The sequence below is a fragment of the Rhinolophus sinicus genome, chromosome 5 (genome assembly GCF_057876585.1).
Source record: "Rhinolophus sinicus isolate RSI-liver-muscle chromosome 5, RSI-T2T, whole genome shotgun sequence".
Taxonomy (NCBI): Eukaryota; Metazoa; Chordata; class Mammalia; order Chiroptera; family Rhinolophidae; genus Rhinolophus; species Rhinolophus sinicus.
This window is the reverse complement of record NC_142505.1, coordinates 90,734,014-90,756,991: the sequence shown is the minus strand read 5'-3', so window position 1 is coordinate 90,756,991 and position 22,978 is coordinate 90,734,014. Positions and strand designations below refer to the sequence as shown.

General features: G+C 51.2%; 2 protein-coding genes across 2 annotated transcripts in view; one reads left to right on the top strand and one right to left on the bottom strand.

The window, feature by feature from the left end:
• Positions 1–22,978, bottom strand: part of SLC36A1 (solute carrier family 36 member 1) — a 217,960-nt gene that overhangs the window by 17,545 nt on the left and 177,437 nt on the right. The gene's annotated exons all lie outside the window — the stretch shown is intronic.
• SPARC (secreted protein acidic and cysteine rich) lies at positions 781–22,290 on the top strand. Its single transcript, XM_019734302.3, has 10 exons — positions 781–850; positions 10,555–10,624; positions 11,844–11,906; positions 12,525–12,612; positions 14,030–14,151; positions 15,939–16,059; positions 17,662–17,795; positions 18,459–18,607; positions 20,546–20,694; positions 21,105–22,290. The coding sequence occupies exons 2-10, from the start codon at positions 10,568–10,570 to the stop codon at positions 21,131–21,133; spliced, it is 912 nt and encodes a 303-aa protein (XP_019589861.2). The 5' UTR covers positions 781–850; positions 10,555–10,567; the 3' UTR covers positions 21,134–22,290.

The window sequence follows — 22,978 nt, the reverse complement described above, 5'->3', positions numbered from 1 at the left end:
TATCCTCTTTGAGCCTCTTTCAATATGAGTAAAACAGGCATAGTAACAATATCTCAGTCAGGGGTTGCTGTGAAGATTAAGACCTCAGTAAACCTTGGCTCCTGTGACTTCTGTGATTGTCAATATCGTCAGTCACCTTATCTGTTCTATACGGATGACACACATCCCCCCAGCTGGAAAGCTAATCTCTTATGTGTCTATTAGCGGTGCAACTAGAGTTAGAGCGGTTATTTTTAGACCATATCCCAAATCATCAGCAGATGCCACCAGAGGCAGCTTCTGTGGTCTGTACAGAGGCCAGTCCTAGCCTTGCCTTTGCCACAGACCCAACCCTCTTGAATTGCTTTACCCTTCTTGGCATTGCCTAATGTTAGGGAAGGTTGTTGTTAAGATCACTGGTCATAAAGTTAAGACACTTGGGCCTGGCTCTGCCCCTGGGAGCCCTTGGGTATTCCCTTGTCCCCTCCAGGCCTCAGTTCCTCTCTGAACAAGACAAGTTGCTCTCAGGGGCTCCTGCTGGCCCTTCCAGCCCTGGCACTCGGTGAGTCTGTTTAGGCAATTGCTCCAGAACCCAGGAGGCAGCCAGGTTTGGGCGTCTGTTCAGGACAGCCCACCACAAGGAGAGGAGAAAAGAAATGGAAGACAGAGACAGCTTTGGCTGGGGTGGGGGCATGTGGGGGAGGAGACAGAGGAGAAGGCGGGACCAAGGGGGGTGGAGGGAGACACAGACCCAGCCCAGAGCGCTGAGTGGTTTCCTGTTGCCGGGCTCTAAACCCCTCCACATTCTCACAGACCTTCAGACTGCCAGAGTGTGCTCAGCCTGCTGCCTGCTTGCCTGCCTGCCACTGAGGTATGCACGACCCCCGCCCGCCCTGCCTTCCCCTTCTCTGACCGCATCAACCCCCACTCCCCACTTTACTCCTCCACTGTGTGTACCAGGGCGGGGAAGCTGTGCTGGGAGGTCTGGTATCAGAAATGCGGGCGGGCATCTCCTTTGGGCTCCATCGCTTCTCCCCTTGAGGGCAGGGGCCCCGGACTCGCTGCCTATTGCTTTTCAGGAGCAACCACAGTATAACTTGGTCTCCCTTTTAGGTTTGAACAACAACAACAAAAATCTCACTTTGTCTTGGAGGGAGTATTCTCTGTGTGTGTCTGTCTCTGGTTTCAGAGGCTGCCTGCCTGTCCTCTTTGGTCCCTTTGCAATTGTGGCAGCCTCTTCCTTTCCTGGGAATCTGATCTGGTCACAGCTGCAACAGGGACCGCCCGGCAGCCAGTATCTGCCCTGCTCTCCATTCCGGGAGGAGAAACTTCTTAGACTTGGTTCTTGGTCAGGGGCTCGGTTTTCCAAAAGGGACTTTGCATGAATAATAACTGGATCTCCGGAAGGCTAAAGGGGTCTTCACCTTTAATTAGTACCTCTGGGAAGGCTCCGGTTTCCCTTGAATTCTCCCCCATCGACATCCCTGCCCCCAAACACACACACAGATTCTGGGGCCACAGTCAGTCTTGGGTTAAGTATTGTTCCGTCCTGGGCTCCCTGGAGTATACACGCAGGAACTCACTAGCAGTAGCTCTTAGTGTGTCTAGAACTGAAGACTCCAGGCATCGGATATCCTCCAAACGGGGCGCTGGGTTCTACGGGAAGCTGGGGGTGACGGGGGATGTGCTGAGACGGGAGACGTGGGAGGGAGAGAAGGTTCCAGGGCCACTTTTTCACACCTTGTTTTGAGAAGCCCAAACCCTACAGAGGACTGGTGTCTACCCTTTTCAGGGGGTTAGGTCTTCTTTAGATAACCTCCTTCCCGGCTTTATCCTCTCTGGCTCCGTTGGCTGGTGGATGAGAGGACTTCCTGCGTCCTGAAGGACACCAAGGGAAAAGGGCCCTGGGAAGCCCTGTCTGCCCAACGGGAACCGAGGGGCACACGTTCTCCTGCGAAAGGACAGCATTCTATGCAGAACACACAGAGCAAATGTTTTCACCAGCAATTCTCTAGGGTTAAATTTCTATATGTCCCAAGGGCCGATGGTAGAGTGAGAAGCAAATCAGAAGTAGAATGGCAGACTCTAGGCACACATTTTATGTGTGATCTTAGGTAAGTGTCTCCTCTGGGCTTACATAGTTTCCCTATCTGTAAAGTAAGAGGGTTGGGCTTGGTTGGCTTTGGGGCACCGATGTCCTCTGAAACTTTCAAAGGAAGGTCTCTTAAACTAAGACCCAAAGGCTAGCCTTTGAATGGGTTTCAAGGCATTTGCCTGTCCTCTTTGCCCCTTTAAATTGTGTGTACAGTAGTGTGTGTGTGTGACAAAAATAAAGAGAAAAAGAGCACAAGAGGGGGTTCACAGACTTCAGTCTTAAGATACTGTCCAATGGATGCAAGACCCCCAAAATAGCCAGAGGGCATCGTGTGGGAGATGGAGTGGGTGGGGACTGGAGGCAAATGTATATTTGCAAGAGGATGAAACATTTTGAAATGGGAGTGGCTGGGGGAAGAGAGAGTTAACAGGCAGCCATCAGCTGCCACATCGACAAAGCCTGGAGCAAAGGGAGGGAGGGGTGGAAGGGGGGTGCCTGGAGTAGGAATCAACTTTTGAAACTTTCTCCAAGTCCCACCCACTGAAAGGCTCTTCTTGGCATGACTCACTCTAGGAGGAATGTGAGTTGCCACGGTAACCTTTTTTTCAGGGTCTCTGCCTGCTGGCTGGGAGGGGATGCCAGGAACACTCAGAAGTACATCAGGCTCAGTCAGAATGTCTCCCACTCCACTGTGCCCCCAAATACCGGAAAAGCAGACTCTAGGCCCACCCTGCTCATCTCCCCGCATCCCAGGGCAGCTGTGGGACTCTGATAAGCTTCCCAGACAGGATGTTGGAAGACCCGAGTTTTAATTCCACCTCTGCCCCAAGGGTGCTTGTTTGACCTTGAACTAATCACTCCTCCTTACTGAGCCCCCAGTTTCCTCCTTGGTTAAAGAGCAGTAACAGCAGCCACTTCAAGGGGAAATTATGTGGGCACAATGGGATAATGCACAGGGGAAGCACTTGCTAAATTACGGCCCTGCCACCTAATGCAATGAGTTCTTAGAACTGATGGATTTATGGCACCCAAAGAGTTGGGGAAATCCTTCCTAGCTTTTCTCTCTGGCAGCTCTGTCATCTTGAGGGTTGCATACGAGTATAACTTCCCTTTATTAAAAGTGCTAACAGGCATATTAAAAATATATTGTTTCAATTCATTTTGATTTGGGCACCTTTTTATTTCCCAAGAGTGTGTCCAGTATGGAAAGAGCACTGGTCGAGGCACGGGCAGAGATGGGTCCTAACTCCCAGGGAGTGACATTGGGAAAGACGCTTCCCCTGTCTGGGCCTCAGTTTCCCAGTCTGTTAAATGGAGCATCTAAGCTAGATGATCTCCAGGTGCCCTTCCAATGCTGAAGTCCTGCAAACCTAAATCCCAGATGCTGCCGTCATGAGAAAGAATAGCTGGTCTGCATTTTTAACAACCTCTGTTCCACTAGTTGAAAAGGAAACGAGAGGAGGGGCCCGGGGATCGATCTTGGGTTGTATAACAGTCCTGCTCAAATCGTTATCCATCTTAGAGACTTGTCGTCCAACAGTGCGGCTGGGGTTTGCTGTTCACAAGAGAAGCTTTCTTTGCTGAAAATAAGCTATAAATAGGAAAGGATGGTGGAGGAAAGGAAAGAGCTGAGGATGTGATGTAAACAGGAGAATATTTGTTTCGGGGGTTATTTAGACAGGTAGCTAACTGCAGAAATACACGGAGACAGACATAAACAAACCTAGGAGGACACATAGTATAAACATTGATTCCATCAACAGGCACTTACTGGGACAGCTGAAAATAAATTGCCTCATTAGATGAGCAGACGCCCAAGGTCAAGCACTCAGGTACCTCTCCCTGAACGATACCTTGACTCACAGACAAATTCCAGGTAAACAGCTTGATGCATGTGCAAACTCTGACCCTTACCTATACAGGTTGAAAACAGATGCTGAGTCAGGTAGACACATACAGGCACACACACGCAGCCTCACACAGGTCAAGGACACAGGGAACTTATACAGACACACTGTCAGGTGTGCAAACACCACTGTCATTTGCAGCCACATACAGATATTCATAGCCGGACGTAACTGGAGGTCAGAACGGAGAGACAGACACGTTACATACATACAGCACCAGACCACCTGTTATATTTTACAGACAGAGACATTGAGACTCAGGAAGGGAAAATAACTCACTCAAGGTCACACAGCAAACTTCCAGATGTTTGCAACTATCCAGATGTTCACCTTTGATCAGTTTGGCATCACACTACACACCTCCCTCCATAGGCAGCAAGCCCTGTGGGTGATAAATAATGAGCAGTGCTTTCTCTCTCCTTTGCTGACCTGCAATGGCCTGCCCCAGCCCTCACGGCTTTGTCATTGGGGCAACAGACAAGGGGGCTAATAGGCTGCTGTTCATTTGCTTCCTGCTGACTCCGTCTCTAACCTCTGTCTTTAAAGGAGGGAAGCGAAGGCTAGAGCTGAGCTTGCAGCCTACCCTGGGGATTAGTGAAGCTCCCTTTTCTCTACAGCACAGAGCCTGGACCCTAACCCCAATCCTGAACTCAGGGATGGCTGGGCTGAGCAGGGCTAGCGTCAGTGTGCAGTGACTTGACAGAATTATTTAGAAAAACAGCCGCTGCTTATCCAGGAAGGCGATGTCTTAGGAAATTAACTCTGCTTTCACTCATCAAGCCACAGAGCTTGATGTCTGTAGGGAAAATATGGATGGAGATACCAACTGTCTCCAACTGGGCTCTTTCAGAAACTTGCTATTACCCTGTCTCCTCTGGGAATCCCTCCGGGTCATCCTGTGTTAGTTGTGGCTTTAGGATTCCAGACTGATTGGACGAACAAAGAAACAAAACCAAACAAGGTTAACATCTGGAAGTTTAGCTCAGACCCCAGCTTGCTGTACGACCTGGGGTTAGTTTCCCTCTCCGACCCTCAGTTTCTCTATCTCTAACATCAGGAGCATGGCAAAGAGTTTTCACAGGGCTTGTGAAATTCATAATCCATTGGTAGCGCTGGCTAGAAAAACTGTTCAGGACCAAAATGCGACTCTGGACTTCGGGGGGGAAGTCATGATTAATGAGTAAAGTCTTCCACGTGCACAGGAGTAGCAGGTGGAGGCATATATGCCACATATTTGCCGTCTCGGGGAGGTGACAGACGGGACACTGATGTTATTTCTCATCCCCTCCATTTGTGGTCATACGGATGCAGCAGTAGCCCCTAGGGGGAGCCAAGGACGAGAGCCTCAGGCTCCACCCGGGGGCGTCTCCTAACCACAGTGAAACGTGGCATCCTAGATGCTTCCACAGAATCTCAGTCAGGCTGATTCCAGTTTCAAACTCCAGGGCTACTTCTGAGTTGCCCCAGAACCTCTTCAGTCCAAGGCTTGAGCACCCATGACACCCTAAAAGTTTCCCTTAGCTTCTTCCCTTCCAGCAAGAAATAGAAGTGGAAGCAGAGTCGAGGGGCAGGTTGGGAGAGGTGACAGTCTGAAAGGCGTCTGCCTGAGTTGACTTGGAACGCGGGGGCTAAACAGAACCATGGGGACCACCTGGCCCTGGCGTTTTCAAACTGGTCATAGGCGACCCTAGAGATGCTCTAAGGCATCTTGGGGTGCCTGTGTGTGTAAGACTTCCAGCCCCATGTCATCACCACTTTTTCATGCTTTTTTAATATTTCAAACTCATTTACTGAATAGATCATAATACGTTCACGTTTCAACAAATGCTAGTGGGATTTAGCTGTTTCCAGTACAGGATGTCTGCAGAAGACGTCATTGAAAGAAAGGGTTCCCTGGCTCCCACAATTTTGCACACCACTCATCTAAAACAACCTCCACATTGTACAGAGAGCAGGGCGAGGCGAGGTCCAGGGAGCAGGGGAGCCTTGCCTAAGTTTCCACTGTGAGCTGGTGATGTTGCCAAGACGCGATCCCGGCACTCCTGACTTCCATGTCACCACAGAGTGCCAGTGTGGCCAGTATGGCCACGGTAGCACCTCTCTGGCCTGGCTCGACTCTCTTTCTGAGTCCTGGCTCCCTGGCGGGCCTGGCTCATGGGTTCCTTTTTAGCCTCTATACTTGTTTTCCTCTCTTTGAGCTTGTTTACCATGTGTGTTTTTTGGAAACCTTGTTTCCAAGCCAAACAGTGGGAGCAAGATGCTTGTTTTGCGTTAGCAGCCCAACTCAGAGGCCAGCCTGGAGGCTGGGCTGTGTCCCCTAGACCAAAAGAAGTAATGTCTCCTTTGTTCCACCCCAACTCCCTTTATCCCTGGGCCACAAAGAGCTGGGATTTTTGCCCTGGATTCTTGATGGGGATGGAGATCCTGGGATCCTTGGATTTTAAAAGGCTTCTCCATACAACACTGCTTACCTCTTGTATTCCCTCATGTATATCACCTACAAGCTGTTCAAGGTCGGTGTGTGATGTCCATTTTACAAGATAGGGAAATGAATTGCGGCCCAAAGAGGGAAAGTTACTTTCTGAAGGTCATACAACTGCTAAGTAGCGGAGCCAAAATACAAACCTGGACGTTCTTCTATCTCCAGAGCCCATAGGCTTAACTTACTGCTATACTTCCTCTGGAAAAGTTGGTAACCACTCTGTCTAACGTGGTAGCCGCCAGCCACATGTGGCTATGTAACTTAATTAAAATGAAATACAATTAAGAATCCCGTTCTTCATTTGCACTAACAACTTTTCAAATGTTTGATCACCACATACTAGCCAGCACAGACACAGAATATTTTCATCATCTCAGACGGTTCTATGTGACTGCATTGCTTCATAAACGTTTTACTCAAATCAGGTCGGGTACTGACAACTCAAATTCTGTGCTTCACGTTCTTGAAAGGCTACGATTCTAAGACCCACAGTCTAAAATTCTATGATTCTGAGATTTTCCCCAGTTCCGACAGTCAGCAATTTTTCAGTGTCCAGGGAGAGCCCAAAGGAAACCCTTTATGTTTTGAGGGAGACGAACTGGGGGGCTGTCTGTACTTTTCCATCCCCAGTCTTTCCAAAGAGAGAGAAGTGACCTCAGCTTCGGGTCCTGCTGGCAGCCAAGGACGGGTTTTCAGCCATGTCCAGAGCAAATAAAGGCAGAGGAAGGGACTCGATGTACGGAACAGGAGGAGGCGGCAGTGGTGGGGTGGGGTGAGCAGTGTCTGCATTGGATGACCACCAAGCCAAGGGAAACACACCGCCTACTCCCCCCCGGCCCAGGCTAGTTTCCTTCCCCGCACCTCAGGCCAATACACAGCCCAACTGGGCCCCATTCAGGTGAGCACCTGGGAGGGAGCGGCCACCAAGGGAAACTGAGGTGGAGAGCATGTCAGCGGTAGAGTGGGGCTGCCTGGGTCCTCATTCAGCCACTCACTCCCTGGGGCTCTTGGGAGGTTTCTGTCCCTCTCTGAGCCTCAGTCTTCTCACCTGTACTATATAGGGCAGAAAGATATGCCTTGAGCCCTAATGGGGTGCTGGATTATGAAAACACTTTGAAAAGGAGAAGCAGGCATCATCACAAACTAAGGAGAGACAAAGGAGGGAGTTTTCATTTCATACTGGTCGTGTATATGAAGGTGTTTATATTTTCACCAGGCCTGCCATGCCTAGGTTTGCTTAGCAAAGGAAGTAGGGTTTTGACCTTGTGTTCTGACCTTTGCTGGGGTTACTGTTGTACCCCATCATCTTTGCAGGATGGGCCAGCGGTGTTTTAGAGAACCTCTGGGAGGGGTCTCATGGCTATGCAGCAAGTACGGCTGTGCATCCAAGCCCAGTCCCTCCCATCCCACCACCTGGATGGAAAGCGTTCTAAGACTGCTGATGTAGCACTGGGCACTGGGCAGAACCCAAAATTTGGAAAATAACTCCCTTCCAAGGTTTTGTGTCCTTAACACTCTCACTTCCTGCATTTCCCCCCTGACCTCCACACCAGTCTCTGAACATAATCCCTGTGAGGCCCGACCCAATGCCATGAGAAGGGAGTTGGTCAACTTGGAAGGGGCCTGAACGTGGCCTGACTTGCTCCCTCTCAAGTGCAGACTCCTTATCTACGAAGTAGGATAAGAGCCTCCCATGCCTACCTGCCTACCTGCCGTGTGTCAGGGGCTCCAAGAGGACAGCGTATGTGTGAAACGTTTAGAAACTATAAAGCACTGCAAAACATAGAATTATTTTTCTCTTCTGGTTGCAATACCAGGGATGAAGGTGGTGGAGAGGGTGAGTGTGCCACGGGGAAAGGAGTGCAGAGAAGTGGTGAGGCAGGACAGACAACAGTGCCTACCAACAGCCCTTTCCCCGCTCTGAGAGAGGAGCCTGCTTCCTCTACTCAGAGGAAGGACACACACTCTGGAGATGCTGGTCTTTCTCTGTTCCATCCTGAGCTTATTACATTTCTAGTCCGGCTGTGCTATTTCTCCAATGACATGAGTTCTCTGTCATTGGAGCCCAGAGAAGTTGGCGTTTTCTGTTCTAGCAACCAGTCTCTCTTTGACCCTTCAACTTCAAACAATCTCAGACAGGTCCTTCATTGATGCTTTCTCTCCTGTTTCGTTCGCCCAAAGCCACATGCAGAAGTTGTTTTGCTTGTGTCTTCCAAATGGAGAAGCAGGAAGGGAGATTTTTCCACCTCTAGGCCTGGGGTGAACAAGCCTACAACTGTGTGAGAGGGGGAACATTCCAAAAACCACCTGAAAAAGGAGTTGGGGCCATGGTGAAGCAATACCAAGCTCCCAGGACGATTCTTTTACATTTCTGTTGGTTTTATATCATGCACAGTCCATGAACGAGGAGGTGAGGCTTTGTGTCTATTTTAACCCAATAAAGGACCATTATGAAGTCTGTGTTTCTCCTGCCTAGTTCTGCTATCCAAACGCAATAATCCAGGTGAAAATGCCCGATGCCAGAGGTGATGGTGTGTGCCAAGAGCAGCCTGTGCTGTGACATTTTAAGTGCCCAGCCTACCTTCTCAAAGTTCACCTCATCTGACTCTCAATCGACAGAAGGGGGAAACAAGGTCTAGAGAGGAGGAAGGACGTCACCAGTTCACCTACTGAGGTGGAACAAGAACCCCTGGCATTTCATTCCAAGCAGAATGTTTTTTCCCATGATCCCTCCAAGGTGCTTGGTCAGCTGAGAAATCTTGGAAGGAACTGGGGATGACGAACTCAATCTGGAAGTTTGGGGGGACGGTAGAGGGAAGACGTGGCCACTGCTCGTCTTGCTAAAAACTGCTTGGGGGCAGAGGAGGAGGGACAGAGTAGACCAGAAATTTGAGGAAGCCACTTTAGATCAGTACAAGGAAGGATGTTCGAAAGCCATTTGAAAATGGAAGCCCATTTAGTTAGAACAAGCAATAAAATGTCTCCCCCACAGAGCCTCTGTTAGGGGTGGCATTTTGGGCATAGACTCGTCAGAGGAGATTCTGCTCCAAGATCCCTTTCCAGTAATATGGTTTTTAGAGTCGAGAGCTCATCATCTAAAGAGTAAGGTCTTGACTTGGATGGAGCTGATAAGAGTCCTGGGAAAAAACTCACCACTGTTCCCCAATAAAGTCCTGTCCCCCTTCCCAAAAATAAATAAATAAAGAGTAAGGGCTTAGCTTATCATCTAAAGAATGAGACCAGGGCAGGAGAATTTTCTAGATCTCAGCTAACCTCTTTTAGCTGTGAAGGGCAAAGAGAGCATGTAACACATGCAGCAAGCATTTGGACAGTTTCCCTCGAGGATACAGAGAAGTGTTGTCCTTTCCGGGTAAAATGGCGGAAAAGGTGGCCACTTGCAAGTTTCCATAGACCATACTCTAAGACAATTGTTCTTTGTTTCAAAACGTAGATCTCTTTGTCTCAAGTTGGCAAGAAGTTGCTGCCTATTAACTTCTCCCTATACAGAGGGGACAGGGCGGAGGAGGAGAGTTTGGTGGGAGGATAGGAAAATAATTCTAGAACATCAGGGATTAAAGGGGCCGTGAACATGATCTGGTCTGGTCTAGCATTGCCCAAACTTGACAAACTAGCCAATCACCTTCGTGATCACTTTTTTTTAAACATTTAAATAAATGTATTGAGAAAACAGACTTTGTATCATTACCATAAATGGGAAAATCTGGGTACCTCTGTCATCAATGGGAGGAAGCTATAAAAAAAAAATACAAAGAAGACAAAACAACTTTGTTGAATTCCAGTCGGATGTAGTTTCCCGTGGAGGCTCTGCGCCAGAGGCCTGTTCTCCGTTAAAACGGGAGATAGAGGAGTGTTAGAGAGATGTTAGACATCTCGGCACCACACTGAGGTGATCTCCTCATAGAATGGGGGTGAAAGAGAACTGAGTAGAATCAACGTTCTCCCCTGTCTGTCACCATCACTTGCCGTGTACCATCTAAAATCTTGTATACCACAGGAATTCAGCCTCAGAAGAAACTCTCCATCCAGACGCCTCCCACTCACTGAAATCTCAATCTCTCTCCTCCCCACAGCGTTCCCAGCACCATGAGGGCCTGGGTCTTCTTTCTACTTTGCCTGGCTGGGAGGGCCTTAGCAGCCCCTGTAAGTACCCAAAGATCATCTCTGCTTGGTCTTCCCTCCCCCCACCAGCTCAGGGCCATTGAATCTGCCAGCCCTGGATTCTTGGAAGGGACAGGGGCTTCCCCATCTAGAGTTATTTATCTGATTTTTTTTTAAAAGGTGTTTTTTTCTTTAATAAGCTCAGGATAAAATAAATGCAATGAGGGTCGTTGGGTGGAGATTCCAGAGAAGAAAGATTTCCATGTAACGTGAAGATGAACTGTTTAGCAGTCAGAGCTTCCCGGAAATAGACTAGGATGGCTTTAGAAGGAGGTGACTGCTGTATCATATGAGGATTTCTAACAGAGGGGAGCGGTGCTAGCGGGGATGACATTAGACGAGAGTCAAGCCACAGAGAGGGACGGGTTAGTTCTGAATCAGGGAGGGCTAGTTGATGGCAAGCAACAGCCTCCAATCTTACTAAATTGGGGGGGCAGAGGATATAGGGGTAGATTATACAATTAAAGGCTTTGGGGAGGACTAGAAAGAGGTAGTTCCAGGACCTGGGAGGTGAGAACTAACGGACAGTCTCGGAGAGGCTGCCATCTGAATACATCTGCTCCACCAGTTTTCACATCTTGAGAGAACGTGCCAAGATGATAAAAAATAATAATAATAAAAAAAAATTTAAAAAATGCAAGGAGAGCCAGTCTGGCTGAGCGCGCTCCTGGGCCTGTTTCTTGGCCAGGGGTGTGTGGGGCACCCTGACTTATGGACGGTCCCTCCACGAATTGCCTGCAGGTGGTGACCCACAGCAACACTGGAAGCCTTTACCAGAAGAGGGAGGAAGAAGTGTGGGGCGGGCAAAAAGAAGAGTTTCTTCCAGCCTGTCATCCTCTCACCCACTCTCCACTAGGAGATGTGCGTGATGACAGACGGGCCATCTTGGTCAGGGGGGTAGATTTTGGCAAAAGATTTAAGGTTAACATTACTTTTAGAAGCAGCCCCAGCCAGCCAGTGGCCTCCAAGTTATAGATGTATTATCTTGCTTCTTTCTACCCCAAGTTGACATGGTAAGACGGAATTGCCAAATAATAGTAGTAGTAATAATAATTAGAACCTGAGGCACAGCCTTGGAGACTTCCAATGAGCTGCTCTCCCAGTTCTCCAGCTTTCAAAGGTGTTCCAGGCCGGAGACGCTCCAGAGCTAAAGCTGGCCTTGGCCCTGACCTCTCTGAACCCCGTTTTCTCTTCCTAACAGCAGCAAGAAGCCTTGCCTGATGAGACGGAGGTGGTGGAAGAAACGGTGGCTGAGGTGTCTGAGGTAGGGGGATGGGTGGTGACCCTCGACCCCCGGCCCCACTGCCCACATCCATCCCCTGGGGAAACCAGACAGGTTCTGTGGTTCTCACGCAGGAATGGGGCAGTTGTCCCCTTTCCGTGTGCACACAGCACAGATGTAAATCCTGTGTAGCCCCCAAACTTGACACTCCTGAGTGCTTCCCAAACCTTCCATGGAACCCTATAGCTGGGACCTATAATTTTGAAATGTTTCAGTTTTTCAGCTGTGGGACCATTTTTCTCCGATGATCACCCATAGTCTCCCCATATATCAAGCAGGTGGAAGGGGGGCTGTTCCTGTGTGGCTGGTAAGGGTACAGGGCTTGGCACCCCCTCTTGCCCTAACACACCTAATGGCCTTTTGAGACATCTCAGTAGAACTCCAAGGCACTATAAACACAGTGGGTCTATAAGATTAAATCTGAATTCTGGAATTTGTGCTCTCTGTGCCCTGGGCCCAGCACACCTTTTCCAGCTTGCCTTTCCCCATCCCCTGTGGGTACCTAAAGCTCCAGGCAAGTCCCCTTCAGCCTTCACCCCTTTCTTCCAGGTCCAAGATGGGGGTGGAGCCATTTGACTAATTCTTCTCCCTTCACCCCAGGTACCTGTGGGAGCCAACCCCGTCCAGGTGGAAGTAGGAGAATTTGAAGAAGGTGCTGAGGAGACAGAAGAGGAGGTGGTGGCTGAAAGTAGGTCCCTTCCCCGTGTCTTGTCACATCCGGTCTTTGCCCTCTGCCACCTGGGCCTGGGGCATGGGGACAGCCTACGTGAGGTTCCTTCCTGAGGAAATGCAGGGTGAGGCCTGCCCTGCAGGGTGGGCTGTGGAAGAGAAATGGCTCCGACTTCAAGGTCAGGAATATTCTCTGGAATCTGGGAAAGATCTATTTACAGCCAGACTGCCTGTGCTGTGAGTGGCAGGAAGCGGAAGTTCCTCAGCTGGATGTGACCTCCTCTTACGGCTCTTTGGCCTGATGCCCAAGTTGGGTTTCTCATTCTCACGGAGGTCACTGGTCAGCTGAGCTCCGCCATGGCGCCGTCTTAGCCCAAACCCCACACAGGAGCAGACCTGAGAGCACCTCAGAAGTTCTCATACTCACTAGCTTACCGATTTTCACACAGCCATGAGAAAATAAGTCCCGAAAATCTGACAGAACTCATGATGCGACTCACGGCGTTAGTGCCAGAGGGAGAGGCATGACCCAGGGCCTGTGGCTCCTGCCCACTGTGCTGGCACCTCCGTCCTACAGAATGGAAAGGCATCATATGCAAGGGCTAGCAGCACGGACTTGGCAGGCAAACTGACCAAGGTTCGCGTTTAGACTCGCGGGCCCCTGTGTGAGCTCCCGCGGACAGCTCGCTTCGTTCCTCTGAGCCTCAGCTCCCCCACCTCTAACACCAGCATGATGAAAATGGCAGACCCTCGCTCCAGGGCTGTGGGAGGATTGAGAGATAAAGCATAAGAGCGCTTAGCCCAGTGCCAGCATCTGATGCAAGATGACGCAGATACCTGAAGTTGCTCATCAGGCCGCAAGGGCTAGACTGAGCGCGCATCCCGAGGACACAGTTTCTGTGGGAGCAGAGCCGTGTCCCTTCCCTCTCCACGTCCACCTCATCAGGTGTTTACTGGACAAGCTGAGCTCTATTGCTTTCGCAGGGTGGGCCTCAGGGCTCTTCTCCCTTTTCCTCTAGAGCCTTTCAAGTCGGTTGTGTCGGGCCTCACAGCTCCCTGGCTCCATGAGGATGCCTGACTTTCCCAGTCATTCTAGGAAGTCTATTCCAGAATCCAAAAGTGCCTCACTATGACGGATCAACCGACAGCTGAGAACTCAGTCCTCAGGGGAGCTCTGTGGCATCCAGTGTGCTGGGGTCCCAGCCTGAGCCTACAGTCCCCCCAAAACATGCCTGACCATAACCTCAGACTGAATCTCTGATTCCCAGACTGAGCCAGCTGCTCCCTACCTGCCAATGGCTGGGCTCAGCAGAACAGAAGGGAGGACTCAGGGCTGCCCAGAGCCCAGAGTGAGGGTCCCGGCCAAAGCCGTGTGCCCCAGGACCGGTCTGGATTGCTAGCCCGGGGGTTAACTCCATGCTCTTGCTCTCTACCAGACCCCTGCCAGAACCATCACTGCAAACACGGCAAGGTGTGCGAGCTGGATGAGAACAACACTCCCATGTGCGTGTGCCAGGACCCTACCAGCTGCCCTGCGCCCATTGGCGAGTTTGAGAAGGTGAGCCCTGAGACGGGGTCCTTCCCAACACAGTGTTGCCCAGAAAACTCCTGGCTTGCGGGTTCCACAGGGCAGCTCGAGTCTCCAGTCCCCTCACTAGATCTAGTCACAGCAGCCCGGTCAAGGTGAGTCCGAGGGGAGGCTCGGCCAGTCACCAGATCCCTCCACCAACCAGCAAGAATTTCATCGGTACCCTCAGGTTCCAAACGCTCTGCCAGACTCAGAAGAGACTAGACCAACAACACTAGGCAGTGAGTTGGGGCTTTCTCGACAGCGGAGCAGCGGAGCAAAGCCTCAGGTCCAAAACATGGGTTCTGCGTCAGACTGAAGGTTGACTGCAAACCCCACTCCACCACTTGTTAGCTATGACATCCTGGCTAAGTCGCTAAACCTTCCCAAGTCTCCGTTTTCCCATCTCTAAGGAGGGGATAGAAATAGTCTTTATCTCACAGGGCTGTTGTGGGGATTTGTCAAATAATGCTTGGTACTTAGTAAGTACCCAATATGTGCTACTTTAAAAAAATCTTTCAAACCTGTCCGTCCTACCTGTCAATAGGAGTCATTCATCCATCCATCCATCCATCTATCCATCCATCCATCCATCCAAGGAAATAGTATTGAGTCCCCATTCATGCCAACCATTGTGCTACTGGTGACTTAGCTTAGGACAGCAAATCTAATGTCAGCATTATTCCCACAACCTTCCATCTGGATTCTCTGCCTTCAGTCTCTCCCTAATATAATTATCCTCTGAGCTGCAAATTTTAGCATCATTGTCAACTCTTCCCTCCTCCTCAGCCCCCAGCCCACTGGTCCCCAATGTCCATCAGTTCTCCCTCTGCAGTGATATATCAGCAAGTCTGTGCAGGGGGTTCCACACAGGCTCCCCTCCTCCTCACGTAGCCTCTGATGCCGCTGTCCTTGTTCAGGCCTCTGCACCTCTGCTTGGCCACCCCCAAGTGCAGAGATTCTCTAGGAGGACCCATGTGACTCAGCAAACAGTTCCACTCACAGCTAAGGTTTATCACAGCGCTGAATTAAGGATACACAGCTGGATCGTAAGGAAGAAAAACACAGCAATCTGGAGGAACCTGTGTGCAGGCTTGCTTACTCTTTCCCCACCCTCATGAGGGTCTCACAGAACACACTTTCCCCAGCTACGAAAACACAACCACATGTGAGCGATGTTTCTGCCCCAGGAAGGCCCTCAGAGTCAGCACTCAAAGTTTGAATTGCAGCCGGTCACGTAGGCACGCTCTGCCTAGCACGTACCCAAATTCCAGACTCCCAGAAGGAAAGGAGATGTTCAGCATAAACCATGGTGTTTGTACAGCAGTCTAGGCACAGTGAGGCACCCTTATCATTTGTGCAAAATTATATCACGGTGCAGGGAACTGTTTACCAGCCAAGATCCCAGACGCCAGCCAAGGACCCATTTTACAAGCCTTTCAAAGGATAACAGCTGTGTTAACTCTTTTCTACACACTCTGCCTTTGCGCCATCCCCATCTTTAATTCATCCCTTCCGTATCCCCTCCATGTCTCAGCCCTGAATCAGTCCCACCTCTGCTCAGAGACCAACAGTGGCTCCCAGCAAGGGCTGAGCGCGGGTCTGAGCCCGGAGATCGGGTTCTGGTTGCGGCCCCACTGCTAACTTGCTGTATAACCTGGGGCTATTCACGTTCCTTGCTTGGCCTTGTGTCCCAGTCTCTGAAATGGGCGAGGATGGTGGTACCGGCGAAGGGCTTTGGGAATGAAGGTGAGAGGTGCTCTGTGTTTTGCCGACAGGTGTGCAGCAATGACAACAAGACCTTCGACTCTTCCTGCCACTTCTTTGCCACCAAGTGCACCCTGGAGGGCACCAAGAAGGGCCACAAACTCCACCTGGACTACATCGGACCCTGCAAATGTGAGTCTCCTTGGGCCCTCCAGCCTCCCATTTTGGGGAGCGAGCACTGCCCCCTCCACGCTGTGAGATTTGGGGGCAACTCTCTCCCCCCCCCGATTGTCTGTGATGGTTCCTCAACTCTGCATTCAGGACAGCTCCTGGGAAGGACTGAGCAGGCGTGGAAGCACAAGTGCAGGGAGAATTTCTTTTCTCTGATGATGAGGAACTTCTTCTATGGGGCTAACCCAAACCTTTCCTGCTTCGATGTTGTAAAACAAAAACGATGTTCTACATGGGCCTATAACGTGTTTCTAAACTATCTGAATTGGAATGCTTTAAAAATGGGGGCACGCCTGTCAGTCCCCCTGTCACTCGGTATTGTCAGATCCTTGGCCTTCTTACTCCGTGACTTTCCTATCGGCCCGCTTAAGACACAGGATTAACCACCCTCTTTTAGAAACCTGGGAGTCAGGGTGTTGTCTGGCCTGTGGTTAGTGGTCACAGGGCAGATTTAACTGGCCCAGTGGCCTCCTTCAGCGTTGGCAGGCTTCCCGTCATTCCAAACACCTAAGGCCACAGCTGGTGCCCCTCCAAGACAACATGCATGTTGTGTGCATAGTACATTCTGGTACCAGATGGTACTGGAGAGAGTGACTCACCGGACTCAGGTATGCAGAGTGCAGAAAGGCGGAGGGGAAAACCAGGTTCTCCTGTGCTCAGCCCTATTCTCCCGGTTATGGGGCCTGGGTATGAAATAGAAGGCACAGACAGGCCTGGAGAAAGAGGACAGCGGGAGGAGTGCTAGGAATTCTGGGGCTCTGAGACTGCGCAGTGTGCCAGGGAGCCTTCACCAGGGGCTGCGTTGCCCTCTGGGGTCTACGGCTCACTCCCTCCAACTCCCAGTGTTTCCATCACAGCTGTTCTTTTCCAGTCCCCAGCTGCTGGGGAAGAGGCTGTGCTCCTAACCACAGAGGCAGCTTTCCCAGGTCCAGGATGAGGGAAGGACAGACCCCTGAGCCCTGGATGCTGGAAGAGACCCTGATAATGTGGCTGTGAGCAAGTCCCTTTGCTCCACACTGACCTCTGTTAGGTCCAATAAGAGGGCGGCCTTGGATGAAATGTCCAGGTCCGACATCCTGGGGCTCTAAGGTCCAAACACCAGGATAGAACCACGACTGCTGTGAATGTCCCTGGTGGGGGAGCATTCCTGACCCTCCGCCACACCCCTGCTCAACCGGGCCTGTGGGGAGATGGCATTCCTCAGCCCCCCAGCTTCTAACACCTCCCAACAGTGGGTCCTGGGCCTCTGTTCCCAGGGCCCGTCACCCAGAAAGGTGCAGGAGCCACTGAAGAGAACCATTTCCCTCAGGATAGCAGGTCAAGGGCGAGGGAGCAGCGGACATGTCCACGCACTTTTCCATTTGCAGAGCATTCTTCCCGCACACAATCCCTTTTGCTCGAGGGGCATGAAGAAAATGTGACCCAGAGAGGCCGAGCCCCTGTGCCAAGGTCACTGATTGAAGCGGTGGTTGGAGGAGGTGGGGAGAGCAGCTCAGCCAGTACACTGGCCCCCAGGCAGGGAGAGTCGGGGTCTGTACTGACCGCCTGTGTTTTGGACCCTAGACATCCCCCCCTGCTTGGACTCGGAGCTGACTGAATTCCCCCTGCGCATGCGGGACTGGCTCAAAAACGTCCTGGTCACTCTGTACGAAAGGGATGAGGACAACAACCTCCTGACGGAGAAGCAGAAGCTGCGAGTAAGTGGTCTTTTCTCAGCCTGTGCCAGGGGCCTGGCTGGCACTGCGCTGGGCGGCTCCGGGGCGTGAGCTGGCCGCCACCCGCCGTCCCGGTCCCAGAACCAGGCCCCTAAGGGTAAGCCTCCATCCCTGCTCTGACACGTGCCTCTACTCTGGGCTCTAGGACACAGACCTCTGCTGCCTTTGGAGGCTCAGAGTGCGCGTTCACGTCTTAAAGGCTCTGAGAAGTTCTGTAACAAAGAGACCTGCTTACTTTGTTTAGCCCAGTGGGAAACGAGATACAACAACCCTATTGTTTTTCTTTGAGTCTGTGGATCTTACATGTCAATGGACACACCAAGCACTTGGAGTGCTGGTAAAGTGCAGCTTCCTGGACCCCACTCCAGGCCTACGACTCCGTCTCTGTGAAGCAAGGCCCAGGAAGCTGCGTCTTAACAAACTCCCCAGGTCGTTTCCATGGGCAGCTCTATAGAGACCCCCTTTGAGATCATCCCAGCCTCTGCTTGTGGGGATGCGATGCTAGTTCTGTCTATGCCACTTCCTCCCCTCTTTTGGAGCCTTGGGCTTGGCAGATCTCTGCCTGCTCTGGCCTCCTGTCGGAGAGAGGGGGGCCCTGACTGACGGACCCTAGACCCTTTGTCACCTGTCTCTCTGCTCCCACAGGTGAAGAAGATCCACGAGAATGAGAAGCGTCTGGAGGCTGGAGACCACCCTGTGGAGCTGCTGGCCCGGGACTTTGAGAAGAATTACAACATGTACATCTTCCCCGTGCACTGGCAGTTTGGCCAGCTGGACCAGCACCCCATTGACGGGTAAGGCCCCAGGTGCTCAGCTTTGCCCTGGAGGGCGGAATCCTGGGTCAGAGCTGGTGGGTGCACTAGGGGCAGCCAGAAACCTCTCAGCAGCCTCTGATCCTCCCAGCCCTGGAGCCCACAGTGTGTCTAGGGGCTGGGGCTGGAAGGGACAGACATCCGGAGAAAGGATGCAGAAAGCCATCAGACACTCCCTGGTGCCAGAAGTGGAGGACGTCAGTGGAACCTGACACTCCCTCCTTAGGCCCCGGAGTGCTGGCCTCGGGGATCCATTGGTTGAGGGAGAGTGAGCTGGGAAGGAGTGCCAGGCTCTGAAAATGGTGACTCGGCCGAGGTGGGGCAGCCTACATGCTAACAGTCCTTCAGCCCCAGGGCAAACTGGCCCTGGGAGTTCTTAAAAAACCCAGAGCCAGTCCCATCTATATCGCAAGTCCTTGGTTTGATTGCTCTTGCCTCTTGTGCAAATGAGTTATGAAGGGCTGTGTAACTGCACTGCAGAATAGGCAGGCAGTGGGTCAGTGAACAAATGCTTGCTGTCTGTTATGTACCCAGCACCATTCTAGCCCGGGGATTTAACAGTAATCAGAACTGAGTCCTTGCCCCCATGGAGCTCACACTCCGGGGGATGATCTGTGTCTCACAATCAAAGGAAAAAGTTAAAAAGGCTCCCCAGTGGTGCAGGTGGTGGCTGAGCAGGGGCCGTCCCCCTCACCACAGCCTTTGGCCTTCTCCTGCTCTGTGTTCCTGGACGCGCATAGGAAGGAGGGTGCCCTGCTCACAGGCCTGGGGAAGCTCACGGTGCTCGGGGACGCTCCTGTCCAGGAGCCTCACCCCTCGCTCCAGATCCCGCCCATGGACCTGGAACCTGCCCACATGGTGGCTGTCAGTGGTCCCAGGTGGCTGGGGTCTCCGGAGCTCTGGGAAATTCCCTGCTGCTTCTCTCCCAGGCTCTTTCCGTGGCTGAGATCCAACTGAATCACTCACTGCGGAGAGGAGGGGAAAAGTCAGGGGGACATCTGGAGCTCAGGCTGACTCCCACCACGAGCAAGGGGCCAGGAGGGAGGCTTCCAGATGGAGTTGCAAGGAATGTGCATGTGGGAAAGCACTCCAGCCTGAGCCAGGGGATCCGTCCCCCCCTTCTTGTCCCAGAGCTATGTGGTGACCCGGTCTGAGTCCCTCCCTATCCCTGCCCCCGCCCGGGCCTCGGTTCCCCCACCAGTACACGATGAAAGAGAAGGGGGGTGTTCCTTTCAGTTCAACACTTTGTGATTCCTTCCACAAGTTGGGTGGGGCAGGGAGGGTCTGGGGGTCGGGGACAAAATTGGAGTCACGCTGCAGCCCCTTGGGGAAGAGGGTTTTGAGGAAAACTAGTTGAGGGCTCTGGGGAACAAGGAGAAAAATCACACATGTGCTCTGGAGTCAAGGCCAGCTGCAGAATAGGAGCAGAGCACAGTGGCAGAGAAATCAAGAGGCCTCCCTCACACCAAAAAAATAAAGCCTATGACAGAGGTGGGGGCTTCTTTGACCCTCCCTGCCAGGCTCCTCCCAGACGTCAGCACTGCCATCATTTTGACCTGTCTCTTTTAGACTCTTCTCTGCATTGCAGCCATATAAATATGTGTCCATAGGAAACATGCATTGCTGTTTCATTCCAGATTTCCATCTATCAATAGCAGAGGTGCTGAACCTTTGCATTTGAAGTTTCTGTGCCCCCAACTCTCAGGGCACATTAATTAGCAAACAGTTCGATGCACCAAGAGACCTTCGTTATGAGCCCACAGGACCTCAGAACTGGAAGGGCCCTTATTGTTACGGTCAACTGTCCCTCCTTGGATGGAGGGGGTCACTGGGGCTCAGCGGGGGCAGTGCTGTGCTCTAAGTCCCAGGGCAGGGCAGCGCTTTCCCAGGCCTCAGGCCCCTCCCCGCTCCTCCTTGCAGGTACCTGTCCCACACCGAGCTGGCCCCACTGCGTGCTCCCCTCATCCCCATGGAGCACTGCACCACCCGCTTTTTCGAGACCTGTGACCTGGATAACGACAAGTACATCGCTCTGGATGAGTGGGCCGGCTGCTTCGGCATCAAGGAGAGTGAGTATCTGCGCAAAGGGACGGCTGTCCTCTCCCTTTTCCTCCTCTCCGCTCTCTCTGTCATCTGTGCGCCCACCCTGCCCTCTGTGCCTGGTTCACTCCAGGGGGCTCTGCCTGGCTGGGTGGGCCTTGCTGTCAGATGCCTTCCTGATCCTTCTCTCTCTGTCTGGCAGGCTGTGTCTTTCTCTTTCCCTTCCTCAAGCATCAGCACTCACTCTGTGCCTAGCACTATTTCGGGGACTAGAAGGAGACGGGAAGTATAACTTGGTAGTATGTGTAAGGGACAGGGAGACCTCAGACTGGTCCCCTGGCCCCTGGGTCCTGGGGATGGGGGTCCCCATGACTCCTCGGGAGGCACGTCTTCATCGGCAGGGGGCTCGTGTCTAACGCTGCTCTCTTCTTGTCTGCAGAGGACATCGACAAGGACCTCGTGATCTAAGCAGTGGCGGACGCTCTCTTACCCGTCCCCTTCCTGTTTCCCCCAATGTTTAAAATGTTTGGATGGTTTGTTGTTCTGCCTGGGGACAAGGTGCTAATATAGATTTACATGATCACATTAACGGTGCTAAAAATGGAAATTGTAACCCACGTCATGACATTCTCAGTTGTAACTCAGCTGTCAAGGCTTCTTGCTCACCCACTAACAGTCTCCTTTTTCTCCAGCCATTTGACTTATGGGAAAATGGGTGGAAACTTGGATCTGCTCACATCTGCCTTCAACACATAGTGCATCTTCCGATTTTCTCTCTCTTTCTCTCTTTGAAACTAATCCTCATGAATCAGATGTTTGCATTAATTTTATTTCAGGGTATCGGCTGCTGGGGGCGGGGGATAGTCTCATGTGGCCTGAAGGTGGGCAAAGGGAAGTAACAGACCGTGATGTTGGCAAGGATGTTTCTGGGAATAGAGGACCAGTGGTGGGAGAAATCCCTGGAAAAGCCACCGACCTGAACTACAGATAATCAGTCTTGTTTGCCTGGGGATGTGACTGAGAGAAAGAACCTGAGGCTGTTGCAAAAACATATAAGCGCTCACCTAAACCCAGTTCCTCACCCTTTCCCCCCTCACCTATCGGCGCCATTTCTTTTCACTTTAGGCTGTTTGCTCAAACTTTGGGCAGCTGTGGACCATCAGTTCTCTGATCCACCAAGCCTCGAGGGGCGGGTCACCACCGCCTACAGGGCTTCTCCCCTCCTAACTGTCTTGGGAGATGCAGGACTGGGGGGCTGTCTCAGCCAGGAAGGCCCAAATCAAGAGTGAGGCAAGTTGTAGAAAGTTGTAAAATAGAAAAAGTGCAGTTGATGAATAGATTTTGTTTTTTGGTTGGCTTGTTTATTTTTCACATTTGGATGGCTGTCATGAGGGGTCTTTCCCTCAGTTTCCAGCATGCTCCTCCTTTTCTCTACCCCCCATTTTCTTCTATTAATCAAGAGAAATTTCAAAGTCAATGGGATGGTCCGATCTCACAGGCTGAGAACTCGTTCACCTCCAAGCATTTCATGAAAAAGCTGCTTCTTATTAATCATGAAAACTCTCACCATGATGGGAAGAGTTTGACAAATCTTTCAAAATAAAAAGTAATGACTTAGAAACTGCCTTCCTGAGTGACTTTGCATGCATTTTAGTGACCTCATTACCCTGACGCAGACACATGGGACATGCATGTCTATATATGACTGCACAGATGCAAACCTTTGTAAATGCACTATTATACTTTGTATACATTATATACTATTATACCTGTGCACAAGCCGAGAGACTTATTTGTACACAGGGTATGTATGGTTCCTATATGCACAGATTTGGCTTCTAATTTTATGACCTGTGGGCTGATCCTTTTAGTACTGCACTTCATTATCAGAAGCACCAGACTAAGCAAGTATCTCCTTTCACCATTCATTCATTCATTCATTTATTCAACAAATGTTTATGATGTACCTACTATGTACAAGGTCCCGTGCCAGGTGCTCAGAGACACAATTGTGGCAAAGCAGTCAAAGCATTTGTTCTTCTGGAACTGAACAGTCTACCGAGGAACAGATTAAATAATTGTACAACTATTCAACATCAATTACAAGCTGCGATAGGTGCAATGAAGGAGGAATAAAAGCCACCATGAGTGTGTGTAACAGGAGGAGACAGCGTTATTCTAGAGTCTTACTGTCCCATTTGGTACCCATGTGTGGCTATTGAGACTTAAATTTATATTAATTATAAATTCAGTTCCTTAGTCACACTAGATGCCTCGAATACCCAATAGTCTTGTGTGGCTACTCGTTACCCA